The 26522-nt window shown below is 42.3% G+C and overlaps 1 protein-coding gene and 1 long non-coding RNA gene across 2 annotated transcripts; one reads left to right on the forward strand and one right to left on the reverse strand.

Moving 5' to 3' along the window:
- The first annotated feature begins 869 nt into the window (after nucleotides 1-869).
- On the forward strand, nucleotides 870-3055 carry LOC103367026 (uncharacterized). The gene is made up of 2 exons (XR_520701.1): nucleotides 870-1149; nucleotides 1878-3055. It is a non-coding gene; the product is annotated as an uncharacterized LOC103367026 (long non-coding RNA).
- On the reverse strand, nucleotides 2414-26522 carry LOC103367025 (lysophosphatidic acid receptor 2-like). The gene is made up of 5 exons (XM_008294917.1): nucleotides 26106-26522; nucleotides 15295-15766; nucleotides 12668-13162; nucleotides 9938-10197; nucleotides 2414-4852 (listed from the first exon to the last, which is right to left on the reverse strand). The coding sequence occupies exons 2-5, from the start codon at nucleotides 15548-15550 to the stop codon at nucleotides 4733-4735; spliced, it is 1131 nt and encodes a 376-aa protein (XP_008293139.1). The 5' UTR covers nucleotides 15551-15766; nucleotides 26106-26522; the 3' UTR covers nucleotides 2414-4732.

Below are 26522 nucleotides of genomic sequence, written 5' to 3' on the forward strand. Positions count from 1 at the left end.
GGGTTCTGCCTCAGTGAGCTCTACTCTCATGTAGTTTAACTTTGGTCTGCTTGTAAGTCACAGTGCTGATACTCGATGTTGTGTCCTGATAAAAGCAAACCTACCACAGTGCAAAATTTAAAAAAAAAACAATAAATAGAAAGAGACAGAGATAAACTGCTGCACTGGTTTCCTCCAACAGTTTAAAGATGTGGCTTTTGCTGCCTGTTAGTTATTCAGATGTGAGAATATTTCACTTTAGCTTTATCATAACCTGGTTACATATCCTTTCTTCTTCAGGCTCATAGAAATCAACCAACCGTGTAGCAACAGCTTATGTTGGCTCTAACTATCAGGCATCTGCTGTAATATTCCTTCATTTGGCAGATTTCACAAACATCACCACCTGTATGTCCAGTCTTTTTTTTTTTTTTAGACCTTTCTGGTCGTCTCTCTGTCCAGCTTAGTGAATGTACTGAAAGGTCATTTTACCTGAAAAAAAACAAAACAAAACACAAAAAAAAACGACATGCTATAGGCAAAAAACACCAGTGTAAATAATTAAAAGATTGAAGGCTGATTTCTGTTTCGCTCCTTCGGGTTCAAGGCCCTGGTATTGATTACTGCTGGTTTATTGTCACACTGTGTACCGCTGACTGGTACACTGGAAAAGAACAGAGTCAATATAAATGTAATTAACAGAACTAGTGCTTCTCATTCTACAGCTGTTTGCAGTAAAATAAATAAATAAATAAAGGTTTGGCAAATTTAAAGGGTGTTTCCTACACAGGAAAGGTTTATAGCAGGTCAACAAGGAGGGCCGTATACATACATGGCGGGTGTTGATGGACTTGTGGTGAGTCAAACATTTCTCTGAAGCGGCGTCGGCCTGACAGAATGTCACAGAACCAGTTAGTCTTCCAGTTTGTTCCTCATGCTTTCAGTGTGTCCCTGCACATAGGAATTAAATCATCACAGAAATGAGGACTAAAGGCGTCTCGGGGCTGATCTGTCTCTCGGGGTAGTGGTGCTATCAGATCTGCTTCATCAGATGCCTCACATGATGGAAGAGCAGCCTCTTTATTTTTAGTGTTGGGTTGAAGCTCAGCTCAGACAACGTTAAGGAAGCAACCGAAGCGTCTGCTCTGACCAACGCTCCGAAGACTCGAGGTGTGTGTGTGTGCATTTATGTGTTTGTTGGTTTGTGTGGTTGACGTATGAAACGAACGCAGCCTGAAGCGCGTAGTTCTAAACAGACCTTAAGGGGGGGTTTAGTTTAGGATTTAAAAATAACTGGAACTTTCACAGTCATGTCATGTTTTGATAGCTTGTCAGGTGTCTTCTCGTATTTGGTATTTCCTGTATAGACGCACTGACGTTAGTTATATTTGTCATGCTATTATTATAGTCAGTTAGAATCTACTAATTTACTATGAGTCTACTTTATTGGTAAGATATTTTTACCATTGCACATTAAACAGGATAAGGCTTACACTAAGTCTAGCAGAAGTGTCTAATTAGAATGTTTATTCATATAGAACTGAATTTAAAGACCATTTTCTGTCTGAAAGGCAACAATAACAAATAGACTTAACCGCTAACTGAAAAGTCTGCTGAATTTATAGCACGGAAATCATTTGAAAAGCATCAGCCTGAAGTGATCTGTCCTGGATATCAGTTCTCTTATTTTCACTGTGAAATCTTGAGTGAATTTAGAACACGTTCAAAAAGCTTGAACCCTGACAATCTCGTTTTGAAACTGTGCAGTTACAAACTACACGTTTAAATAAACCATATAACCATCAGCTTCTTTTTAAGTCTTCTATATGTCGCGTAAAGTGGCCTCTAGAACAATCTTTGTGTTGTGGCTGATCGCTGATTGTTTCCTCCTCCTGCAGGTATGGGTGGTTCCTCCTTCAAGAAAATCTTTTTTTGGAAAAAGAAGAAGAAGACGCCTTTAAAAAAAGCCATGAATCAGCTGAAGGGGGCGCTACCCAGTAAGAAACGCAAGCAACTGCAGAAGCAACTGAAAAAACTGAGTCTGGATAAAGTGAGGAGGGAAAAGCATTCCAAGAAGAGATTCTCACTGACAACAGACAAGAAAGCGCCGATATCACTGAAAAGGCTTTCTCTCGGTAACGTCAGGAGGGAGTCGATTCAAAACGCTTCGCAGGGAAAGAAGGAGAAGGACAAAGGGGGGCTGGAAAAAGTCGGCGAACAGATAAAAAGGAAATTTTCCCAAGAACACAAAAAGGATCTTGGCACCCAACCAGAGCTCGTTCCTCCCTCTGCGAACCTGAAGGAAGAAAAAGCGTCCAAAAGGAAACTCAGTGATATCATGAGATCCATTCGCCCAACTGGATCCAAAGCAAACGGACAACAACCTTGAGCTTGGCAGGAAGACTAAAGAAAAGATGTCAGCGAGGAGGCTGCATGAGAGAGAGATACACAATGTTTTTAATGGCATCACAGAGTTACTGAGAAGTAGATGATCACAGCGAGACACAAAACACAACATACATCCATAAAGGTTCCTTCCTATTAACATTTTCATGTCAGTTTCACTTGATACTTGCATAATCAGCTAAAACTTCATGTTTTTTGTTCAGTTATTCACGCTTAATAACAAGGTAACAGACATTTGTGGCGTCATCCTGACAAACTTGTATGTTTAATTGTCTCTGACGGCAAATCTGCACTACATACTGTACATTAGATCTACTGTCAGAATGTGATCATAAATAAAGTTGTAGATCACAAACTATTTACAATATTGTGTCATGTGTTAGTCCAGCACAGAGGCAGTTTACATGATACCAGCAGCACACACACACAAAAACACACACAACAAGAATAGAGCCAAGAGGAAGGAACGGCTTGTAGCATTATCTGTCGTCTGTGAATCAAAAACAGTTCAGAGGCTCTGAACTCAAACCCCAGTCGCCACTAAAGCCGTTAAATTACAAGCCAGTGTGTTTGCTTTGATATTTAAGAGCAACATCAAGAAAACATCCACTTTGTGAGCGGCAGAAATGACCCAACACACATTATTTTTTTACACTTGAAAACATTGGGGGGAAAAAAAAAGTATAAAATATCCAACATGTACAATTTTGCAGCAATCTAACCCAAGAAGACGTTGATTTGTATAAAACAAATGCAGAGAGGCTGTAGCGGGGTTAAATGTTCTGACTAAAGGCTTTGTTAATGTTCATAAATAGCTTACTTTTACATCAATAACAAGCCATAAATAAAAGCTAGCTTTGGGTTCCCATGTGGTGAGTATTCTACTTAGTATTGGCCGTTTATCCTCTTCGCTTTTTGTATTTATCTTGACAAGGGTTGTGAGTTTTTAACCCAATTATAGTAAAATTTAGACTAAAAGTATGCAGCAAATCAGTGAGGAAAAGCTGTGACTGTATTAATCTTTTAGGTCTTCAATTCAGAAGTATAAAATCCAGTATATTTAGTTGTAAAAAGGGATTGTGGCAGTTATAAAATGAAACAGAAAGAACCATATAAAAGCCAGCACCCATCTGGACAGTACGAAGCTTCGAGCCTTTAAAAGGCAGCAGCTTCTAGGAAACAGATTTTTCACGTGATCGCTCTGCAAATGGCTGATCCGTCTACGAGAGGGCCTCCTGTGTGAACTGAAGATTAAAAAAAAATTGAGCAAGTTACACAATTTGGAAACCCAAACATCAGGTTAATAACTCATTTGTGATCACAAAAGCATTAAGAAACGGTTTATTAACCCCAAACATAGCATCAGCTACGCCTTCTAATTCTTTACAGCCTTATTAATGACTGATGTTGACCTTTCTCTGAGCTTATATCTTTTTTTTTATATAAATGAACCTCGACATCATCAGATTCCCAACCATTAGCTAAACACCCAGCTGCCAGTTAACACTCAGCTAAAGCTAATGCAGTCTGCGTCAACAGTCCTGATGTGAATCGTCCCTTTGTGAAGGCGTTTATTCAGCTGCACCGTCGCCCTCTCATCTTGCCTGTACTACTGGGTGTGTACAGAACAATGACTGTGAACTTGATTTGATTTGATGATCACTTTCTGGAGGTCGAGCTGTATTTCATTACACAGCAGAGGGTTTCTATTATTTTGTCCAGACTAGAGAACGGGGTTCACCTCTGATCACACAACAACTTCAAAAGCCGTTTCAGAAAAACTTTAGAATCTTCATGAAAGAGGATTTACTACACAATTCAAACTTGTATCAGAACATGAGCTGTGATGAGTGGACTTTACAGGTGCTGGACTTCTTCCTCGTTGGCATCAACAATCACATGCTCTGCGACTTGTCCACACATTTTGAGTCAGTTCTTCCATGAAGCTTGTTCCAGGTGTTCTTCGTCTTCCCCCTTCAGGGGAAAAAACGGGAGGTTTATTTGTGTCTCCTCAGGAAATGAGCTCTCACACGTCCCTCATGTTGCGTAAATGTCTGTTGTCTCCTCGTGTCGCTGGGTGTTGACAACGGAGCACTTTTGTTGAAATTAGAAGATACACCAGCTGTCATTTTGGCCAACTAATGTGAGAAGTTAATCCTCATGGCTTCATGAGACAAAGTGACCAACGTCTGCTGGCAGCAGGGGTACAAATCCAACTGGAACAAGTAAATCCCTTTTGACTCCCGCCACACCTCCTGAGGCTCGTCTGTATGTGCGTACACGGATCGGTGGATCTCAGCTGTCAGGTGTGTGTACGCACATCATGAGCGTATCGAAAATGCATGAGTTACTTCCAGTTTTCTGAAGAGGTAGGGACGTCTTCTGGTGTCTTCTTCTTCTTGTTCTTCTTCTCAGAGATGAGAGGCGTCCCATTGCTCCTCTCTATCAGGTCGACGCTATGACACTTCTACGGACAGAGGTGGAGAGATAGATAAGAGTGTGAGGCAAGAGTTGAAATGAGGTGGAGAAAAAAAAGCACCAGAGTCAAAGAGGAAAATAAGAGATTAGGTTCAGAGGAAAGAAACAAGAGGGGGGAAAAGAACCGAAGAGAAAACATGTTAGTCATGTCCAAACTAGCAAAAAAAAAAAAAAGAGCGAAACAAGCTGAGAGAAACAGACGTTATTACCCCACAGATGGTGTTTCCACACGATCTCTACGAGTAAAACTCACCGGTTATCACAAAGAAGCAAAGACGATGGAAAGCAGACAAAGCAGGCAGACAGACAGGACCACACATGTAGACAGATTATGCATTTATTCATATTAGTTGTGACAGTGTTTGTACAAAAATAAACCCCAAATAATATGAAAATGTTTCTCAAGTTGTCAGAACAATACCAACAGTTCGCCTAAAAAACCAAAATAAGTGTTAACACGTTGATTTATCTGAAATCGGAAGACAAAGAATAAAGCTGGAATATAGAATCATGGCTTTAATAGCTTCTTGTAATGGAATTACCGTTAAAAGTAGTTAATTATTTGTTTCTGTCCGTTTATGACTAACTTCCTGTCAGCAGCATGAGTCACTGCATATTTCCCTACCAACACGTGGTGAGGATTTGTCCTCACCAGCTCTGTTCTGCCTTTGCTTCCCCACAGGCCTCCTCCTCCTCCCCATCATCTTAATGTCACTGACAAGAAACACATAAAACAAGATTTTTTGCGAATCACTGTTACACTCAAATATTCACGTGCACACGTACAAGATCACACACACTCAGGACAGCACTTCCTGTGTGTGTGTGTGTGTGTTTGCGTGAGAGTGCATGCTTCCAACAAACACACATGCCAGAGTAACAAGTCAGAGGAAATGTGGCAAGAAGCATGACCCACTCTAATCACCAGCACACATCTGGACTGGTTTAAGACCTGAGCACACAACCGAACACACACACATTAACAAACAGCACACAGGGCACAGAAATGTTGCGGTCAGTATAAACTGAGTAACAATTGCATAAGGCAGCAGTATAATTCCAGGCATTTGGGTAATTCCAAATAAAACGGGCAGTGAGGCCATATAGACCTTGTTTTGTGGGATTGAAGGAGTTTGATCGAGGTCACTCCTGATGTTCTGCTAAAGTTTGACTCATGGAAAGTTTGACATCTTGGATGAATGAACTAACACATGCATGGAATTATATTTGTGCCTCGACGCTGCATGAATGATGGGGCACATTTTGAGCACAGACAAAGATTTGAACACACATGTTGTGGAGACAGTATGGAGCTGAGAGCAGTCGTTGCCTGATGCCACCACTGACTCTGATCAGATTGGACACAACTGATATGACAAAGTTCAGTTTCATGTTACAGTGGCACATTGTTGCCACAGAGCAGGCATGTTAAGCTGTAATGAACAACAGCAAATATGGAATTTTTAAGGACGCAATTTTTGTTTGCTCAAAAAAAAAAAAAAAACAACAACTCATATTTTTACAAACATAACAGAAGCAAAATGTTCAAAATCTTCTCGTGTGTTCAGAAGCCGAGCACAAATTTAACGTCGTGCATTTGGAGGTAGAGTTAAAAAAAAACACTGCGCTCCACCAATGACAAAAAGTGTTGTAGCGCCAGGAACCGAAACCATTTACTTCCCTTTTTTTTCCACTTTTCATGTTTGGCACAGGGAGAGTTAAAGTCATCTAGCTTCCATGTGAACAACCCAAGGTTTAGAGACGGGAACTGGAAAATGTCTTTTGTGCAGCAGTCACAAATCATTAAAAAGGAAAGTTGAATTTCTACGATTACCAAAAAAAAGTATAACATTTTTCAAAGTGCCTAAAGGTGTTACCAATACTAGAAAAATAGTGACTGTACATACGATAGGGAGGCATTTTTAAAATTTATTTCCATACATGCTCTCTGTCAGCACAGCCTGCACTTTAAACATTATTCGGGAATTTTTCTTACATTCATTGCAGCTGAGTGGCTAATGGCTTTCTAGCTGCGCCGTACAGTTTATTTTAATTTTATTTTTTTCTTACAGAATCTGGTTGAACAAACATTTATTTTGGGGGGAATTTTTACAGAAGACATGTAGATCTTCAATTTAAAGCTTAGATTTGGTTTTTCATTTTGATGAAAGTCTATGTCACACATAACACCTTCATACGACTGTCGGAAAGCTTTTTTTTTAATTTTTTTTTTAAAGCTGTTTCTTTTTGCCTTTACAGTTTCTGGCTGATAATTGGTGTAATTTTTTAAAGATAACATGCCTTTCAAACCCACTAACAGGTTTTTGGGTTCATGAGGTAAATATTGTACTTTTTTAGGGTAAATGGTCCACAGATCGATTAAGGCTACATCCAATTACATGACTTGGTATTAACAAAAAATGAATTGCTAATCGACAATGAGCTAATGCTTACAGCTATTTATTCACCTAAATATCACATGTGAATTTGTTTCTCTTTTCATGACATATTGAAAACAGACTATCTCTGGAGTTTTCTGAGACAGAAAAACTCAGAGTGACTTTGGGAGATTATCCTACAATTCTATAATTTCATTTGGCAGAAGCTTTTATCCAAACCGACGTACATCTGAGAGCAAATACAACACAAGCAAGGATCTGGTCAGGAGAAAACAATCTGAATAAGTGCCATAGAACGATGCAGGGCAGTTTTTAGCATTAGCTGACATTTAATGGATAACTGATACAGTAACTGATCAGAAATATCACAGCTGCAGCAGCTGCACATGACCTTCATCATGTGGCGTTGTGTCGCTAACCAACACAAGTAATGCACAGCGGATGCACCACAAAGACAGCAGCATTAGTCAGGACGCATTCGGTACTTAAACCAGGGAAAGTGTTTTGACACGTCACACAATACAGAGTATAATCCCGAAGCTAGAACAGTCAGCCCACGTTCGACTAAGGAAACGCTACAAGTTCCAGCAGGAGAAGACAAACATGAGGTCAAGCAGATGCAACAAGTGCAGATGTGTCTTTGCTTTGTCCAGGCAGAGTGCACGCTACTTCCTCAAATTAAAAAGTCTTTAGATCTAATCAAAGCCAATTTTGACGACAAGTCTGCAGCTGTGAGCTGAACTCAGACTATAAGAGCAGAAAAGAAAGAACAATGTGGCGCGTTTTAACACGCAGTCTCTGCTTGGTGAATGAACACACATACAGTGTGCTGCTTTGTCACATGAAGCTGTGAACGTCAAGTTCCTACACGCACAACTGGGACGTGATGCAGTTTGCCCTACTGTCACCTTGAGCTGATTTTGGCTGTATTTAAGTGTGAGAGGGAAAGTGAAAGAAGGAAACACAATAAAAAGCCCTGTGAAACAGGAGTGTGGTGAATCGGGGGATAAGACACGTTGCATCTGTCAAACACGGTGCTTTTTGAAATTCTACTGTTTAGCTCAGCTCATGTGTTCATACTTTAAGCAGTGCTGTCAAATAAGACACAAAGGCATCAAAGAGTTATCAGTTAACAGTCACACCTGCTCCTGCACCAGACTGACAGTACAGGACAACAGAGTCAGGAGGTTGAGGTTACACATTCAACACCGTGTCTTGGTAACCATGTCGAGCCACACAACGCCTAAAAAGCATAAGTGCCTTTGTTTGTATTTGATGAAGCAGATAATTAATAATGAATCCATTATGGTTTGATTATGGTAACAGAAATCAGGTGCAATCCATTTTAATATGCCATATTTATCATGTTTGTTTAAAGATTTTCAGATGAAAGTGTACAGTTTAAACTTATTTTTATCTGCATTTATGCCCCAAAGATTGCTGCCATAGCTCTAGTTTTGGTCTTTTTTTTGCGTGAGGTTTGTTTTCTTAATCATCTTGTTTCGATAATTTATTAGTCTGCTTTCTTGAGAATTAAACTTGCTTAACAAGTAACTTGTAAAGCGCAAAAGGAACTAACAGAAACTGGCACACGTGGAACATGAATGACTAAAGATATGAGAAGTCTCATTACTGGCATGAAGCCACTGATAAACACATGCAGACGGAAGTCATTGTGTTACTGTAATTGGCCAAAAAGTGTCTAAGAGTCCAGCATTTCAACATAGCTCTTATCCAAGTGTCACGTATCATGCTCTCTGCCCCAGGAAAGCCAATAAAAGCCCAGTTCACGGAGCGTGACGTCTTTCTGACTCTCCTTGTCACTGCAGAGCTGGTCCAGACAGTAAAGGCTGGTTAACGGCCACCAGCCAGACTAGAGTAAAGAAAAAAAACCAGAGGTCTCCCTGCGATGGTTAGGAATTAGATCTAGAAAGGCAATATGGCACCTTACATGCTTGCTGATAACTTAACAGAAGAGTTGGGCGTCCCAGGTTGACAGTGTCGGGTTAAAGACCAACTTATCAGAGGTAACGTGAACGCATCAGTGTTAGAGAGACTTGTTGAGGTGTTTACGATAACAATCATGAATGAATTCCAGATTGATTAACTTTTTGGGGGAAATGCCACCAATTGTTCCTCCAATCAAAACTGAACATGTGGCGGTCAGTGTTAATATTGCAGAGGCCAACGTATGGGCAACGCTGGTGTGACACCTCGATGAATACAGTAAAGTTGCAGGTTTAACTGCTAAACAGTGAGCTAATATTTAGTATTAAAGGCTACAGTCACTTTAGGTGAAATAAGTTTTAAAAAATAGAGTCCCTTTGAGATGTGTTTTTAAAATCCAATTGCACCTGGATGTTTTCCACTTTTGTGCTCTTCTAAATAATTAGAGTTCACACTGTTACACTAAAATATGTAGCAAGGATTTTCTTTCTACGAGGGGAAAACCAATAAATAAGCCACTCTCAGCTGTCAGATGTCGTTACACAGGCCTCAAACTGTTGCGGTGACGGTTGTCGTGGTTGAACTATATGTGGTAAACAGATCATCGTCATCATCATTATCTGTCTACAGTCAGTGTGATTTCAGGGGCTTGTTCTAAACAGTCCTTAGTGCGAGTGGTTGTTTTGTTTGTGATTGCTGTCATCGGCTCCGGTGCTCTCGGACAGTACCTCGTGCTCCACGGTGTTAAAGTGAACTTCAGAGGTGCCTCCGTTTCTTCTGCTCCGCCGGCACAGGCAGCATAGGATTTCCTTGAAGGTCCTCCTCATGTCTTTGTCCCTGAAGGAGTAGATGATTGGGTTGACGAAGGAGTTGCACTCGGCCAGCACCAGGCAGTACTTCTCAAAGCGGAGCACCTGACACTTGTCGCAGCCCAGACCGTCGAGCAGCAGCACGACCAGGCCGGGCGTCCAGCAGATCACAAAGCAGCCTGTAGAGGGCAGATGGGGCAGGAGGAGGGAGATCAAGGGTACGTAAGGTCATTAGAAGACTTGAAATAACATTGGAAAACAACAAGAAAAGTTAGAGATAAAAAAAAAAAGGAGTTAGACGAAAGAAAATGAACAGAGTTGTGAAGAATGTGAGGAAGCAGGGGGCAGCTTAGGGGGAATGCACTGTAAATTCCTTTACAGACAATGCACACATACACACACACACACACAGACACACACACACACACACACACACATGTATAACATGTCAGCATGCGGTGTGGGTTTAGTCTGTATGATCAAATTTCATTATCATAATACTCGATTAGGCAGCTCAGGAATTCACTATGTACACACACATGCAGCACGTTCGCCGCTAATATATGCACACGTACGAGCTGAAGAAGGAAATGGTAAAGCGATGAGGGAACACACACGCAGACCTCTAACCCTAACTGTCACAACTGCACGCTTAACCTCAGATCTAAATCCAGAAGTTGACCCTCAATTTACAATCTGAAGACGTGACGAACAGCCAAAATGTGGCCACTTTGCAAACAGCTCCCCTCACGTTCAGGGTAAAAAGAAAGAAAGAAAGAAAAGCTGCTGCTGCTCACAAATAAAGAAGATTCACCCCCCACACATTCTCAGTGGTGTCATCAGGAGGAAAGCTGTTTTCTGTCACAGTAACTGAACTATGCGGCTCCCTGTCAGGGCACGCTCGGGGCTTTCCTCGCCCTCCTCACATGCCAGAGGGGCTGAAACCAGGCTGCTGAGCGACGGGAGAAAGACCTGAAACCTTTTTTTTAAAAACATTTTAAGGAATTTAATCGAAAGTTCAAAATGCTCCGTGGGCAGGGGAGGCTGGGAAAGACGGCAGAGCAGCGAGGGAGCAGCGTTGGCTCTGCAGAAAACAAGAGGCACTGGTGGGAGAAGGGAAGGAGTGAATGTGTGGGGGCAATAAAGTCTGATGCTACAAGTCCAGACAAGCTGAGAGACGAGCCTGCATGGCAGCCCGGCTGTGCAGTCATAGGCTGAGGAGGCTGTAGGTGTTTGTCATTTTATTCTGCCAAGATCCAGGTGAACACTTCCTTGAAAAACTGGAGCTCCCACAGTATACACAAAATGAGTCATTTGTACAATTAAAATCCCTCAAGAAACGGTTTCCAATTAGCTTTTTACCAGAAGCCATGAGTATCCACATAAACACGGTAATAAAGGTTTCCTTGCAGGTTAGAAGTGGTTGGAGAGTTTTTGAGTATTAATTTATCAATATATTCTACATTTCTTTCACACTTTAAGTTTAACCACAAATATTTGCAATCATGAAATAATAAAATAAAATACTTATTTGGAGTTTTAGGCTCTCTAATGCTCATTCTTTCCACATGTTTACCAGTTTTAACCAACTTATTTACAAAGCAGTCTCACACTCCAATCACGAAAAGGACGTTGTGGTTCTTGTTGCAAGATCCCCACCACTCTTTATAGTGGAGGAAGTTCTCTTGAAAAAAGGTCTTGCAAACCAAAAAAATCTTCCTGACAGCTGCATGAATTCAAACATTTTGACAAAACAAACACGTGTATCCTGTTAGACTTTGCCTGATGAAGGTTAAAGGACTGACATGTTCATAAAGTGGTTGATTGTGGAGTCATTCAGGAAAATGGAAATGATGATGTGCTGATTATGAACCAGATGCCCTCTAAACTGATAAAGGTTCATATACAGAGATATAAACTTCCCCTATTATATAGCTAGATTTCTTTTTTATAGCTGGATTATATAGCTGAAAATCTGAGTCATGTTTTGTTGGCAAATGAATTCCAAGGTCATTACATAATTGATTATAATTACTGATATTTACTGCGGGTTACTTTGTTAATTTCCCCCTCGATGTGGATCAATAAAGTTTAATATCACTGTGAGACTTTTCCTTATGTGTGGATTTATTTATTATTCATTCAAATATGCAAAGTAACTTAAGGCCGTAAAATGAAAGTAGAATAAAAGGTACCATCTTTACCTCTGAATTGTAGAAAATGGAAATACGCAATGAAAGTACCTATAAAACTGTTCTGGGTTTACACCACTGAACTCTGACCGGTTCGTGTAAATCACTGAGCGAGTTTTGGCTCTTGAACGTCCTCGATGACTACCCCGTTTACGATGCAAGTAAGTACTGACGTTTATTACATGTTGTTCTCTCGGGAGGATGGCTTTCCGCTCATGGATACTGCTCTCTGCGTTCATATCAAGTGCACATACCTGTTTTTCATGTGCACCGGTGTTGACGCTAATTAAAGGCTGTGATTTTCTCCGCTGCACTTAAAGCCACAGGCGCACGCTGACTGACACGGACAGGTTGTTTGTACTTTCAGGTGCATTGCAGGAGTGTCAGAGAAACCACCTACATGGAGCTGATGAGACATTCACAACATAGGTTTTAGTAAGTATGTGCGCGTCCTCACCCAGGATCATGGAGACGGTCTTCATCAGGTTGAACACCGTTTCTCTGTGTCTTTGCTGGGTGGTGTGCTGAGACATCTGCTTGCTCTTGTGCCTCACGTAAATAAAGATCCGGGTGTAGACAGCCACCATGATGGAGAAGGTCAGCAAGTTGAGAAGGGCCCAGAACACCAGGTAGCTGCGACTGTACAGCGGCGCCATGGTGGAGCAGTTGGGCAGGTCGCACAGGCAGTGCCAGCCCATGGTGGGAACCAGACCCATGATTATCGCTAGCAGCCAGATGAACACCATGATGACGAAAACACGCCGGGTGCTCATCTTACTGTGCAGCTGCATGTTGAAGATGGTTTGGTGTCGCTCCACGGCGACGGCCAGGAGGTTGAGGACCGAGGCTGTCAGGCTGGTGTCGATCAGCCCCTGACGCACAAACCACTGGTACTTGGACAGCTTAATGGTCCAGGGACCGGTATGAAACATCAAGTGGAGGTAGGAGACACCTGGGGAGAGGAAAGTGGGGATTTTACTACAGTATTACATACTTTACAGCGCTACATACGAGGTGTGTCAGAAAAGTTCCAGGACCGGTTTCACAAAAGATGTGTTGTAACTACAAACTACAAGTTTTCCCTTTCAAAGTAATCCCCCTGGAGTCTAACACACTTCCCCAGCCTTCTCTGCCACGTCGCCATGCACTCCTGGAAGGATTCTTCCAGGATCCTCCACAGCTCTGTCGTCACAGCCATCTTGATGTCGTCCACGTCTTCAAAACGGGTCCCTCTGATGAACCCCTTGAGCTTGGGGAAGAGGAAAAAAACCCAGGGAACCAGGTGGGGTGAGTAGGGAGGATGCTCCAGTACAGTGATGTTCTTCTCAGCCAGGAACTGTGGGATGCTCAGGGCATTGTGAGCAGGCGCGTTGTCATGGTGAAGCAGCCACGACTCGTCCTGCCACAACTCTCGTCTCTTCTGAAGAAGCAAAAGCTGCAGGATCTGTTTGTAGACGTGCTGGTTGATCGTCTGAACGGGAAAACTCGTAATTTGGGTTTGAAATATATCTGTTGTGACACCAGTCCTGGAACTTTTCTGACACACCTCGTACGTTGGGTCACGGTGTAGTGTGTGTATTAGGACTGTTTTTCTGCATTACACAACTGGGACAACTTCTGTTTCGTGTCTCTACAAGCAATCTGAAGAGTGATGATAGAGAGACTGACTAATTTCAGTCAAGCTGATCACTATCTGTGAGATGAGTTTAAGCTGGATGGAAACAGAGAGGATTCAGAGAAAACTCCAAATGTGGCTTGACTGTCTAACTGAACCTAACTTTGTATTCATGGCTTGTGTTTACAAGTTCACAAATTTCACTGTAAGAAAACATCATAAATATAAGGCTTGTATTCATTTTTAATTAGTTCTTACATTACTTTGAATGATTTTGTTCTAATTACAATTTCATGCGTTTATTTCAGATATTTTTCTTTAGATTTTAGCAAGTTTGAAGTTCTGAACTCCAAACATTACAGGTAGCGCCTGACCCATATGTGGGCCGGCTGATATCGTCAGCCAGTATTGATGGGATACTGATGATTGATGGGATTTTTGTCTTTTTACAGAACATATTGCAGATAAAGATGCTTGGAGTCATTTAGAAATAGTGTCATTACAGCGTTCAATGGAGGTTGCCCTGATTCCATTCTTTAAGTGTCTGCAGCACATGTAGCAGAGCACATATCACAGATGAGTAGACGGTGGTGCGGAGTCAGAGGGTGTCTTGGTGGTAAGATGCTAACTAGCTTGTGAAATATACTGCTGGAGTGTTAAAAAAAATGATCATCTTCCCTTTTCAATCCAACTCTAAGTATCGACATTGCAGTTTTCTACTCCCTAAAAACTGATATCAGCATCAGCGCCAAACGTACGGCATCGGTTTGGCTCTAATTTAAAATGCATTTTCCTTCTTTTCAGAGGAACAGGCGCCACATTAGCACCACAGTTGTGATGAACACCCACATGCGAGCCTTTGCTTATCATGTAGCACATCAGCAGCATCTAGACTCGTGTCACAGCACCGTGGTCTGATAAGAAGGCAGCCTGGTTGCCCAACCAGCTGTAAAAACAGACCGCAAGGAGAGACACGTTTGTCTTTTTCTTGTAGAGTCTCAAATGTTAAAAGGTTGCTGTGCTGAAGTACAACATGATGAAAAATCAAGTTGACCAAGTTAAAGGTGACACGTTTAAATACGACATGGGATGCAATTTTATATCCTTTTGTGTTAAAGTATGACAGAAATCCTACAGGAACAATATTTCCTAAATATATTATTTAGCTGTTTTTCAGTGTTTCCCTGTAATATGTACCAACTATTAGATAACTTATGATTAGATAAGATGTTAAAGATGATAAGTTGTTTCTAAGGTCTAGTTTCTAAGTTTATCATGTCTCCTTACAGCCTATTATAACACACAAAACAACACAAAAACACATTATAAAACAGGATTTAGATAGTCTGAGAATGTGTGTATGTTGTTAATACTAATACTAATAATATGCAGTGTAGATTAGACCTGTGTTTGCTCTGCAGTTACGTAACAATAACAATGAGAAGCAGATAAAGTAAAAGCAATATTACCTGAGAAAAGGTCTGACAAAGCCAGATTACCCAACAGGTAGTAGATAGGAAAGTGAAAGCGTCGGTTTTTGAAAATGGCCGCAATGACCAAAAGGTTGGAAAAAATAACAACGAAGCAAACTGTCATTCCCAGAGTGACAATCACATAGTCACGTTTGCGCCAGTGGTTGCTGATGTTCTTGCCACTCTCCTCGTAGAAAAACTTGACGGTCTGGTTGAAGAAGCATCCCTCCTTGTCCGCGGTGTTGGTATCCATGCTGAGACCGAAGGCGGACGTGGGATCAGGCAGGAGACGGAGAGGAGAGAGGAGAGGAGGGCGGCGCTGCAGACAGAGAGCACAGGGGAAGGACTAAGGCGGCATTCAGGCTCGCCCGCTTCGGTGGTTTGGAGATGGACAGGTGAGCACCGGAGGGATCCAGTGTGAAGTCGGCAGCCTTCGGGGTGCAGCTGTGTGGGACACTGGATGGTCAATCTGTGGACAAATGAATAATTAGCTTTCTTAGTAAAAACACAACCATTCTGCAGGATATTAATCCAAAATCATTTGTGCAAGTGCTTATATTTAAAGCAACTTTATCAGTCACAAACAAATGAATCATGAAGCTGGACAACAGTGGATTTGGCTGTTACTCTTTAACATCAGCAATGCCTGGAACCAACTAAAGATATAAGCAACTGTGTTTAACCAGCAGAGAGCACACAAATCTGACAACCAGTTCTGACATCAAATTACTAAACGAGACACTCGTCAACGACAGCTGATCTCACCTGCTGCTGGTTCGCTTCTACGCTCGAAGCAGAAGTCGGCTCAGACTAAAAACGAGAAGCTGCCGCCTGCGTGTTTTGTGTGGATTATTAGAACACGTGTATTTTGCCGACCTCCTTATCTGAGCAGTGCTTTTTCACAAACTCCTCTTCACACGGCTTCACAGAGAGATGCTGCAACGTATTGCACGGTCGCGGTAAAGCAGAGCGACGCCACAACGTTTGTGGGCTTGTGGGCACATCTTTAGTTTCACACTGTTTATGCCAAATCAAATATTTAGTACTGCTGTCTGGGGTTCTAGGACATTGTGATGGTTTCTTATGCATTACAGAGAAATCTATTAATCTAGAAAAAACCTGCTAGATTACCTGATAATGCAGGAAACCGCTGTTGTAGTGATTAAAAACTCCCCCAGAGAGGCAACAACACAGGAAGAATATCCTGCATTGTAGTTTTCGTTTATTTCACCGTGCATAATATAAGCTGGTTAATTAGTAAAATGAAACTACAGTATATTGTGTACCTCAAAGGACTAAACACACAGTAAATGCAGCCTTCTAAGGATGACATCTTTAAAGAATTCTGATCTCCATAAGCTAGAAAATCTTGATTAGCAGCAACAGCTAATCCCTATTATCTTATTACTAATGAGTCAGTAAATAGCATCCATTCAGCACGACAAGTCACAACAGGAAGACGCGAGGCTGCACGACTGGGACGCCGTAATCCAAACTAACCACAGCTCAGAAGGAAAAAAAACTCAACCTTCACTTTGAGACACACACATAAAGCGAGGCCAACAACAACGGGCTTTAATCCTCTATTTACGGTAAAGTTGCACAGGCTGCACGGAGCGTTTGGAGTCAACAACACTCCCTCGCACATTCTCCATTTTGCTGCGAAAGCCAGCGCAGCACGACGACACTGCAGCAGCTCCAAGTTTCAACTCTCAACAATGGAAACAGCCGAGCAGCGCCTTACAGCAGAGACACACCTCACAATTACACAATCCAGCTATGTAACTCAATCTCAATCCAAACATGCACGACATCCACACACACACACACACACACACAGGGAGGGAACCTCAGTGACCCACTCTCCTACCAAGGGTGTGTGGAAAGAAATGCCAAATCAAAAGCAGAAAAATGTGCAGAGAGTCAGAACTTTAGAGGCTCGAGAATGAAATGATGGATGAGACGCGAGTGCGAGAAAAGGGTTTGATTAAGGCAACGACATCAAACAGCGCAAGAAAAAAAACTGTGGTGAAAGAATGTGAAAGGGTCAAAGGGTTAAAACACCATTTGCGGTTTTATGAAATAAAGCATTTGCGGTACGCATGCATACAAATGTGCGTCAGTACAACTGACTGAGTGACACCACACATGGCACGTTCTCAGGTGCGTGGTGAGGCCGGCGGAAGTGAAAGTCTTCGTACCTTGTGTTCCATTTCTATTGCTCTGGAGACGTGATCAAACACTACAAACTGCAGTCAGAGCATCCAGTGGTTGAGCTGCAGTGTGTGCAATGTTCGCACCAGGTTTTGATAAAGAAGATGGATGCATGAAATAAAATCAATGTTGGTCCTTTTTTTAAAAACTGTCCATCATACTGTTAGAGGACTGTAACGCAGCAGTTCTCCAGACACTCGCAGCAGAATTCCTTCATCTTTTACCGTCTTTAGTGTCAGTATGACATTGATAAACAATTTCTTTTCATTGTTCAAATTTGGCCGAAATCCATAGACTGGATCTACACTGGTGCGAGTCCGGAGCATCAGATCAAAGCTTTCCTTATCTGGATCACTGTGTTGTTGTTGTTGCACTGGTAATTAGGGCTCAACAGTGTTTGAGACAACTCAGTTAGCAAATCACAAAGTAAGACACACGCGATGGAGTGGGTTTAAACTGTCGTGTCAGTGGTTTAATTCGTGTTGTGCTCAGCGAGAGATAGCGATGGTTCTGATGTTATCTCATGTGGTGAAGCTTGTTCTGAATCCGCTGCAGCAAGAAAACTGAGCCGAAACTGGAAAAGATTTTATCATTAATCAAACTGCAATATCTGTAACAATTATCACTCAGTCCTACCAACACACAGCAGCAAACAAAAAAACCCTCAAGTACTGAAAGCTGTCATGTGTCCGGCCGTCTGCTCACACCGAATCTCAGGAATCCCATGAATAGGGATGAAGGATTCTCCATTTTTACTAATATCGGTTGATTGCAGATGCCGATGTATGCACATATTTTTTCCACCAGACTGCAGAGAACATTCGGTCGCTTCTGTAGTGGAATTAACTAGCAGATTAACAGGATTGTTTTCTGGTTGATACCAAATATTAGTAATCAAGGAGCGCACTAGCCCATATCTGGAGCTCATATACCAGGAGATGGTCAGTAAAAATTAAAAATCTTGGTGTCAAAACTTTGTTAAAATACTTAATAATGCTTTCCATGTGTTTACTTCAAAAAGAACTTTTCCTCGTGGTTGTTACGAACCAATCAGAGCTGCATCAGAGCCAGAGTACTGTGTTTTTACATGTATTCATTTCATCAGAATTTCTTTTTCCTTTTTAATAGCTATACCGAATAATGCAGAATTTTGGATCCAAAGATCAGTCAGGCCGTTCATCGATGGACAAAATATAAAATCCAATGCTTTCCATTACTCATTGGATAAAAATAAACAAACCACTTTAACTTACAGGCAGAACATTTCCAAAACTATAAACCTTGAGTCTGACAGGTGTCGTCTGCCTGCCATTACCCATTATTTGGGCCGCTGCAGATGTTTCATTTTCAAGCCTTTCTCACCCGGTAACATTGATGGAAACAATCATCGTGCATCCCTACTCATTAATCTTTTCGTTGTTATGGCCCATGGTGTTTGTGCCGTCATATGTGGTGGACTTGTGACCATTGCATGTGGAGATGACCTGGCTAGGGCTCGCTCCAGGACACCAGTCATCTTAGGTAGTTAACCTGGAGCTCCGGCCCTTGTTCTCCCCGCCTCTGGTCACGTCTGATTGGACCACCACCACTCCTCCTCCACCTCAGCAATCACCACACCTGGCTATAAAAGCAACCAGCAACCTTTCAGTCAGGACTGGCTGGGATTTAATGTGAACAGTCCGGCCTGGTGCCTCTCGCTCTGTGTGATTTGTGTCTATTGTAATGTCACTTCTGTTGGCAGCTGCTAACTCGGTGTGGGAGTTCTGAGAGTCTCAGTGAAGACTGTGACTCCCGTTAGCAGCTGCGCAACTTCATGAAGAAGTTACTCGTGTTTTGTGTGTTTTGAGGCACCAGTTTGTTTTAGTTTCTTTTGTTATGTGTGGATGTTGCTGTTAGATTTAAGTTTGGCGAAGGAGTTTAGTTTAGTTTAGTTTGCTAGTTTCCATACTCTCTTAGCCTTTGTTTGGTTCTTTTGATTTGTAGCAACATCCACCATCTTCTTTTGTATTGTCACAGTTCTGTTATGTTCATTTACGTTACTAAGCAATAAATTGCTTTCCTGAACCATTTCCATCTGGACTTTTTCTTACATCCAGCTGACCCTCGAGGCTGGATTGCAACAGTCTGTTTATGTACATTTAAATTTACCAACTTTATATTGTATTTTAGTTTATTAAAAGTTCTTGTGCAGCTGCTTGGGCTCAAACAACACTTTACAATTTAAGAATAAAGTGTGTTGTGGGGAAAAAAAAAATCTGTGTTCTTTAACAAAGCCAACAAAAAGTGCCGTTAGTGTCGCTTCTGAGGCGGTTTTGTTGCCAACCCCGCCGGCCTTACGACACACACAAAAAGAGGAAGAGCAAATGCACATCCACTTGTAGGGACAGGATGATTAGTTAATAGTTTTAAAAAAAAAAAAACACATCTTTTGTCATAACTGGGTGTTCGGTCACCATTCAGATGCTGACTGTACAATAGTTGCGTGTCAGCGTGCACCTGGAGGCCTGGGACCTTTGTTCGTCTGAGCCAGTGCAGTGTGCAGCCACACAATGAAAACAGGTGCAACGCAGTCAAGTGATCTGAAAACTCGTGCAGCAAAGACCACGGAAACAAAAAAAAGCAGCAATTTAAATGTTGCACAGGTGGAAGGCTGTGTGTGTGTGTTTTGAAGTTTCAGCCAAAGCCTCAGATGGCAACAGATTCCAGACATGAACTGTGACAGGATGTGGAACCACCACAATCACACTACTCTCATAGCAACCATAACCAACAGAAAAGCTCTGAGAAACTGACACTACAACTGCTCGATATCAAGTAGAACACAGATGGTGTTGGTGATTAGCTGGTGATCAGTGTTTTGTATAAATCCGTCCATCTTCTTCCGCTTTATCCAGAATCAGGTCGCGGAGGCAGCAGCCTGAGCAAAGCCGCCCAGACTTCCCGATCCGCACACACCTCCTCCAGCTCTTCCGGGGGGACCCCAAGGCGTTCCCAGGCCAGCCGAGAGACATAATCTCTCCAACGTGTCCTGGGTCTTCCCCGAGGCCTCCTCCCGGTGGGACGCGCCCGGAACACCTGACCAGGGAGGAGTCCAGGAGGCAGCCGAGAAAGATGCCCGAGCCACCTCAGCTGGCTCCTTTCGACGTGGAGGAGCAGCGGCTCTACTCCGAGCTCCTCACCCTATCTCCAAAAGGATTAACATTTATGCCAAAAGTTGGTGGATAAACGACTGATAGCAGGACTCCAGGCTAACTTCACTGGTAGCACCAGTGAGACCAACTTTCTCATTTGGTCCCATCTCCTACCTGGGGCCTGTACTACGAAGCAGGCTTTAGGGTTAGCGAGGGAACTTCAGGTTCAATCCTGGGTTTTCAGTCCTACGACGGTGGTTCACTTCTTACTGGGGTACATCACCATGGTAACTTAGGCTGAACGGCTAATCTGTTCTGTAGCAGGTTATGTTCAAGATTGAGATCAATGAGTGGTGACAGGGCTCCTGTCGTCCTTCACTCATTTTTTTTCCTGTGGGCTACAGGCAATGTCAAAGATATTTCAGATTTTTCCCCCCATACCAATATCATCCCACAACAGTAAGCTGATATTAGCATTAAAGCAGGGGTGTCCAATCCTGGTCCTCAAGGGCCACAATCCTGCATGTTTTCCTTCTTCCAACACACCTGATTCAAATGATCAGGATCACTATCAGACTTCTGCAGAGCTTGATGATGAGCTGATCATTTGAATCAGGTGTGTAGGAAGAGGGAAACATCTAAAACATGCAGGATTGTGGCCCTCGAGGACCAGGATTGGACACCCCTGCATTAAAGCTTGTATTTGTAGGACACGTTGATGAGCCTGCACCGCTTTGAATCATGCTTCTGTTTGTTCTTAATTTATTCCCACGTCCATTTTACACCGTCCTTTTACGACTACTTTCTACCGCCGTGGTTAACACGGCAGCTTCCTGTGTCAGTCACAGTGACACTAACACAGCTTAATGATCATCATGCAACCACTTGAAATTTGAACTCACACACTCTCAATAAAAGGTTGCAAATGCGCCATTTTGGTCGCAGTCTGGAGCCCCGAATAGTGTCGCCGAAAGACTGACATCAACACACTGAGGGTTAAAGTCTATTCAGTTTCTTGTAAAACGTGAAGACGTGAGAAGATCGACGGCATTCTTGTGTATCTGTGCAGCAAAAATGAAACTGCAGTCATTTCTAAAGCTCACAAGTCAACACACTGCAGATTATTTCAACCAAAGCACAAATGACGGGAACTAATTGTGCTGTCGTGTGCGGTTTTACTCGGCTCAGAACGGACACTTGACAGTAAATCCACTCAGACTAAAAGCAGCGCGTCTCTGTCAACTTCACAATGAAAGCGTATTTGCCAAAACTTTCCATTGGTGTTGCTTTTACCCTCTTTTGGGGCAAAGCCAATAGTTCTTCCATCAAGGGAAAACCCCTACTATTGGGTGCAGGACTTTATTTCTGGACGGGACTTTCTGCATGATGTTTCTCAAAATATTACAAAAAAATGCAGGTAATTGATGAGACCTTAAGCTGATGTGATAATCGAAGGGAACATTTTGACCATGATTTCGATTGGATCGTTTATCCCTGTCCTTGATATTAAAGGTTCCAACCAGCAACAGATTAGCCCAACTGGAAAGCGAGGGGGAAAGATCCAGCTGGGCATAACCAAAGCTGACAACAACGCTTCTAAAACTCCCCAATTAACATGTTGTTTATTTAATCCACACAAAGAACTTATGTCCAAATACACAAACACACCGAGCTACCCATTTCCTCTTTCCTACTCTTTGTGCTGGTTTAGTGTTTCTTTATCACAAATGCTTGTTGTGAACTCACCATACAATTACCAGCTAATCTACATCTCAATTAAAGCGATCTGTGCAGTCTGTCCACATGAACTGATGTCCAGCTGCAGCACTTCCAGCCCTGTACCTGCTCTTTTGCTGTATGAGCTGCAAGTGTTTGATTCCAACAAGTTGACTGTGGTTCTTCCAGTCTGTGTGGCTCCAGTGCATTTGCATGACTGGATGTTTTCATGCATCACGTGTCTGTTTGTGTGTGAATGGACTGGGCTGAATCAGTAAACACCGGTTTGAATGCAAACCGGTCATTACCAGAGGAGCCACACCCAAGTCTGTCCTCCCTCCTCCCCTCTGTCTTTCTGAAAGAAGAGCCTGAGCACATCGACTGCTCTGGAATCGGAAAGACTGTTCACACACACACACACACACACACACACACACACACAGTGACTTAAACCAATGCTGCAGCGTAGGCAGTGACAGTTCATTGTGTTTGTCTAATTCCAATTAAAAACTGAACTTCCCATCTCCACAGAAGCCGTCTGTGACTCCGGGTGTAATCGGTTTCTGAAGTGTGGAAATGAAACTGGTGGGACAGTCCAGGTGTCATCTGCATAATGATCACTTTTAGCCATTTAATCACAGACAACACACAAACAGTCCCTCTATTGTATCACACAGGGAAGCCAGCGTGGTCGCTCTACCAGAAAAGTCTGTTTTGTGTTTTCTTTGCTTTTTACATGGGAGACATGATTATAACAAAAATCATAAACTACACATCTCCTGGATGATGTTTTATGTTCTGATGGACGCACAATGCACGGTTTGTTGTTGCATCAGAAAGACCGTAATTATGGCTGGAAATGAAATGAACGCTTTTTAATTTTTTTGGAGGGAAACAAGTCCCTGGAGTGAACGGTGGCGCTCAACAGGAGACATCTTCTGTGTTTGCTGCAGGTGGCGTGTTTTAGTTGCCTAAAGGTCATTTCAGTAAATGAATAAAACCACCGTGACTCGTCAGCGACTCGCAGCTTCACAAAGGAATCATCTGCTTTTCTCCGATACCTTTAGAATCTCAACTTGACACGCTACATCGTAGATTACCGTGATGCTGATCAGAGCCCACGTCATAGCCCATGTAATACACTTTCACTTCTGAGATTGGTGCGCTGCTGTGTCGGTCTGCAATCACAACACCAAAACACAAGTTAGCGTCGGGGGTTTTTCTCTTTCACTTTGCTGAGTTCCTTCATGTACTTATAACAACGGTCGCTGAAACAGAGCGGATCGTGTCGAAGTTGGAGCTGATGAATATTGTTGCTGAAAACGACAGGGAAAAGAGAGAAGACGTCGGATCATGTTGAGTCTGACTGGTGGAGCTCCGGGAACAGCAAAAGCAGCGAATGACTGTACTGGGAGAACACTGGCTCCTGCCTTTGCATAACGAGCGAGCCAGATACGATTACAGCTTATTGGATTTTGATTCACGGAAGCATTCTCTTTGCACCAATCAATAAGCTGTGTAAACATGGCAACACGTGTCTGTAGCGCCTTATCAAAAACCACCACATTTGCCAGATCTGATAGTTTGTCAGTGATTTTTGAGACTTTTTGTTCCGGTAACATTTTGATAAACCTGCTTGTTTTTAGACAGCTCTGATGGAATTAGGTTTAATTTACACTTGTGCCCTGAATGAGCAGTAAGTGGAACATTCACGGTTGTTGTTGTCATGTGTGTTCACATTTCCAGCAAAGTTTACATCAGGTTGTGGTGTCGCTAAAGCAAACCCACAGTGCGGTTCAGTGCTTTCAATCAGAATGCAGCTCATTCACACGCGATCTGGTTTTGTAGGTGCAACTTTTTGTGTGATTTGTCATTTCATTTTTACCAATTTTAAGGCCTGCCTTCTGGAGAATTCAACTCAAAAACAATCAGAGCTGAAGAGGGCAGCGTATTTTTGGCATCATTAACCTTTCAGCACAGTGTAGTAGAAATATTCTAAGAGGAAATTGAATTTCTGCAGCTCCTCTTGGCTTTGTTTTCCAGCCCGTGACAGGAGAGTTTATCAGTGGATGTTGACTTTTAGAGAGACTATCATCGACTCATCTGGTGGAAGGCAAATACAGCGAGGAGGGAGGAGCTGCAGGAGGAGGGAGGTGTGACTTTTTTTTTTTTTTTTTTTTACTGCAGCTTTATCTGGTAAAGCACAATTCAAAGTCTGATTGCGCCACATGATGCACATTCTTTCTGCACCAATTAGGACATACTTGATTGATTAAGTGGTGCTGAAAAAGCAATTTAATTCCTGAATCACATTTGAGAACTAGAAAAAAAAAAAAAACAACTGTGTGGTTGTGCACCCTGATAACTGAATAAGTGTCATCTTCACGTTTGTAGCGTCCTTCTTCTGGTGCCGGCCGACTCGTCCACTTCAACGGCAAAAATTATTTTAAAAAAAGGTGATTTTGTGTTTTTTCTGCAGCACAAACATCCCATAATACATCCGTAATTGTAAATTGGATTTGGAAAATTTCAAATGAAAACTATATTACCCAATTTAGGAAGGTGGTGGAGATGAGAACATGAACTCATTTACATATTAATTATATGAAAAAGGGATGCAGTACCTCAGATTCATTAAGCTAGATTTATATTCTTTGAGTAATTAACAACAACAATAATAAAAGTAAAACTCTGCATTTAGAGGCTAAAGAAGCTAAAAAAAAACCCTCAAATGTTGAATGTTGTCTAAAAACAAGCTGGTTTATCAGAACTTTCCTGAACAACTGGCCTCATATTTGCTGTTTTTTGATACAGATATGGTTTAAATATCCAGCTCTGTCAGTGTTGTTGTAATTAACTGTATATTGGATGTATTATATAAAAGATACAGGAGATGTTGGGCAGAAACCATCAGACTAGAACTCATTTGTTCAGTGTGAATGGCCCCAAATCCTGCCGGTTCCAACATCCTAAATGTAAAGATGAACAGTTTTCCTGCTTTTTACATCACTAATGTCATGCTTTTTTTTTTTTCATAAAGCAACAATTAATAAATTAAAAGATAATAATCCAGAGCTTATCATTAATGGAAATGAGTGCTTTTTGTAGGGCATTAACTGATGCGTCTTATTTTTCTGCTCCCCTCTCTGATGTGTAAGTAGTAGCACACATTTTATTCAGTACGCTCAGTTCATCATCACGCCGTGGCCACACAACTTCCACTGAATCAACACTCTGTAACATTGTGTCAACAAAACCTTACAGGACAACCTTCACAACCGCACACTTTATTGCAGCTCTGTTCTCCTGACTGCCTTGGATTATAAAGATAGCTTTAAAACAAAAAAAACAGGAGTGGAGAATGTGAACTATAAAAGCTCCTCATGTATGTATTCTGCTGCAGTGGAGGAATCCAGCAAACATAAGACAGAAGAGAAAATATTTTATCTTGCGTGGAGGACAGATAAGACTGCTTTAGTGGAGGGTAAAGTTGCTGGGTTACATTAAAAGATGGGATCATTACTCATAAAGTGTTGAGGATGTTCAGGCTGTAATGAACTCCAGACTCCTTCCATGTTACTTTGACACAGTGCAGATGCCTCAGCACGCTGGTGGGAGTCACGACCTCCAGGCACAGGAACAATAACGCGTACAAACATTTGTCTTTTCCAGCAGCACCCACCTCAAACTCACACCAGAGGCATTTTACGCACAAGAAAATAAACGGGTAGAGAAATCTCAACTCACCTTTCCTGGCGTTTGGGAACTCCTTCGTCAAGTATATCCTGATTAGAAGTCGTCGAGTGGAGAAACAACGCGCACCTGAGCGCTCCTCCTGCGCACTTTCAACACCCTCGAGGCGCAAAGATTTTAAAAAACACCAACAGAGGTGCCAAAATAAAAAGCAATTCTCCTAAGCTATTGTGTTTTTCTTTTATCTATTTCCATCCAGACTCCATTCCAGCCTTTTCTTTGAGTCCCACACGCGGTGGATAGTCTCCGTCACCTGGGTTGGCACTTTCCTGCTGCTTCCTGTAGTTGGGCTGGTCGTTACCTGCGCGCACTGATCCGAGTACCGGGAGGAGCAGAAAGGGTGCGGCACAGGCCTGCGCGCCTGCAGCAGCTGCTCACTCGGACCGGCTCGTTTTCACAAAGGAGCGGGCT

Source organism: Stegastes partitus, unplaced genomic scaffold, assembly GCF_000690725.1.
Source record: "Stegastes partitus isolate 25-593 unplaced genomic scaffold, Stegastes_partitus-1.0.2 Scaffold1007, whole genome shotgun sequence".
NCBI lineage: Eukaryota > Metazoa > Chordata > Actinopteri > Pomacentridae > Stegastes > Stegastes partitus.

Excerpts from the sequence above, each read along its gene's own strand:
- LOC103367025 (XM_008294917.1), bottom strand. The coding sequence starts at position 15,550 with ATGGATACCAACACCGCGGACAAGGAGGGATGCTTCTTCAACCAGACC. Across the intron at positions 10,198-12,667 it reads GACCGTCTCCATGATCCTGG|GCTGCTTTGTGATCTGCTGG; the intron begins GTGAGGACGCGC and ends TGCCCTCTACAG. Across the intron at positions 4,853-9,937 it reads TTAACACCGTGGAGCACGAG|AAGTGTCATAGCGTCGACCT; the intron begins GTACTGTCCGAG and ends CTCTGTCCGTAG.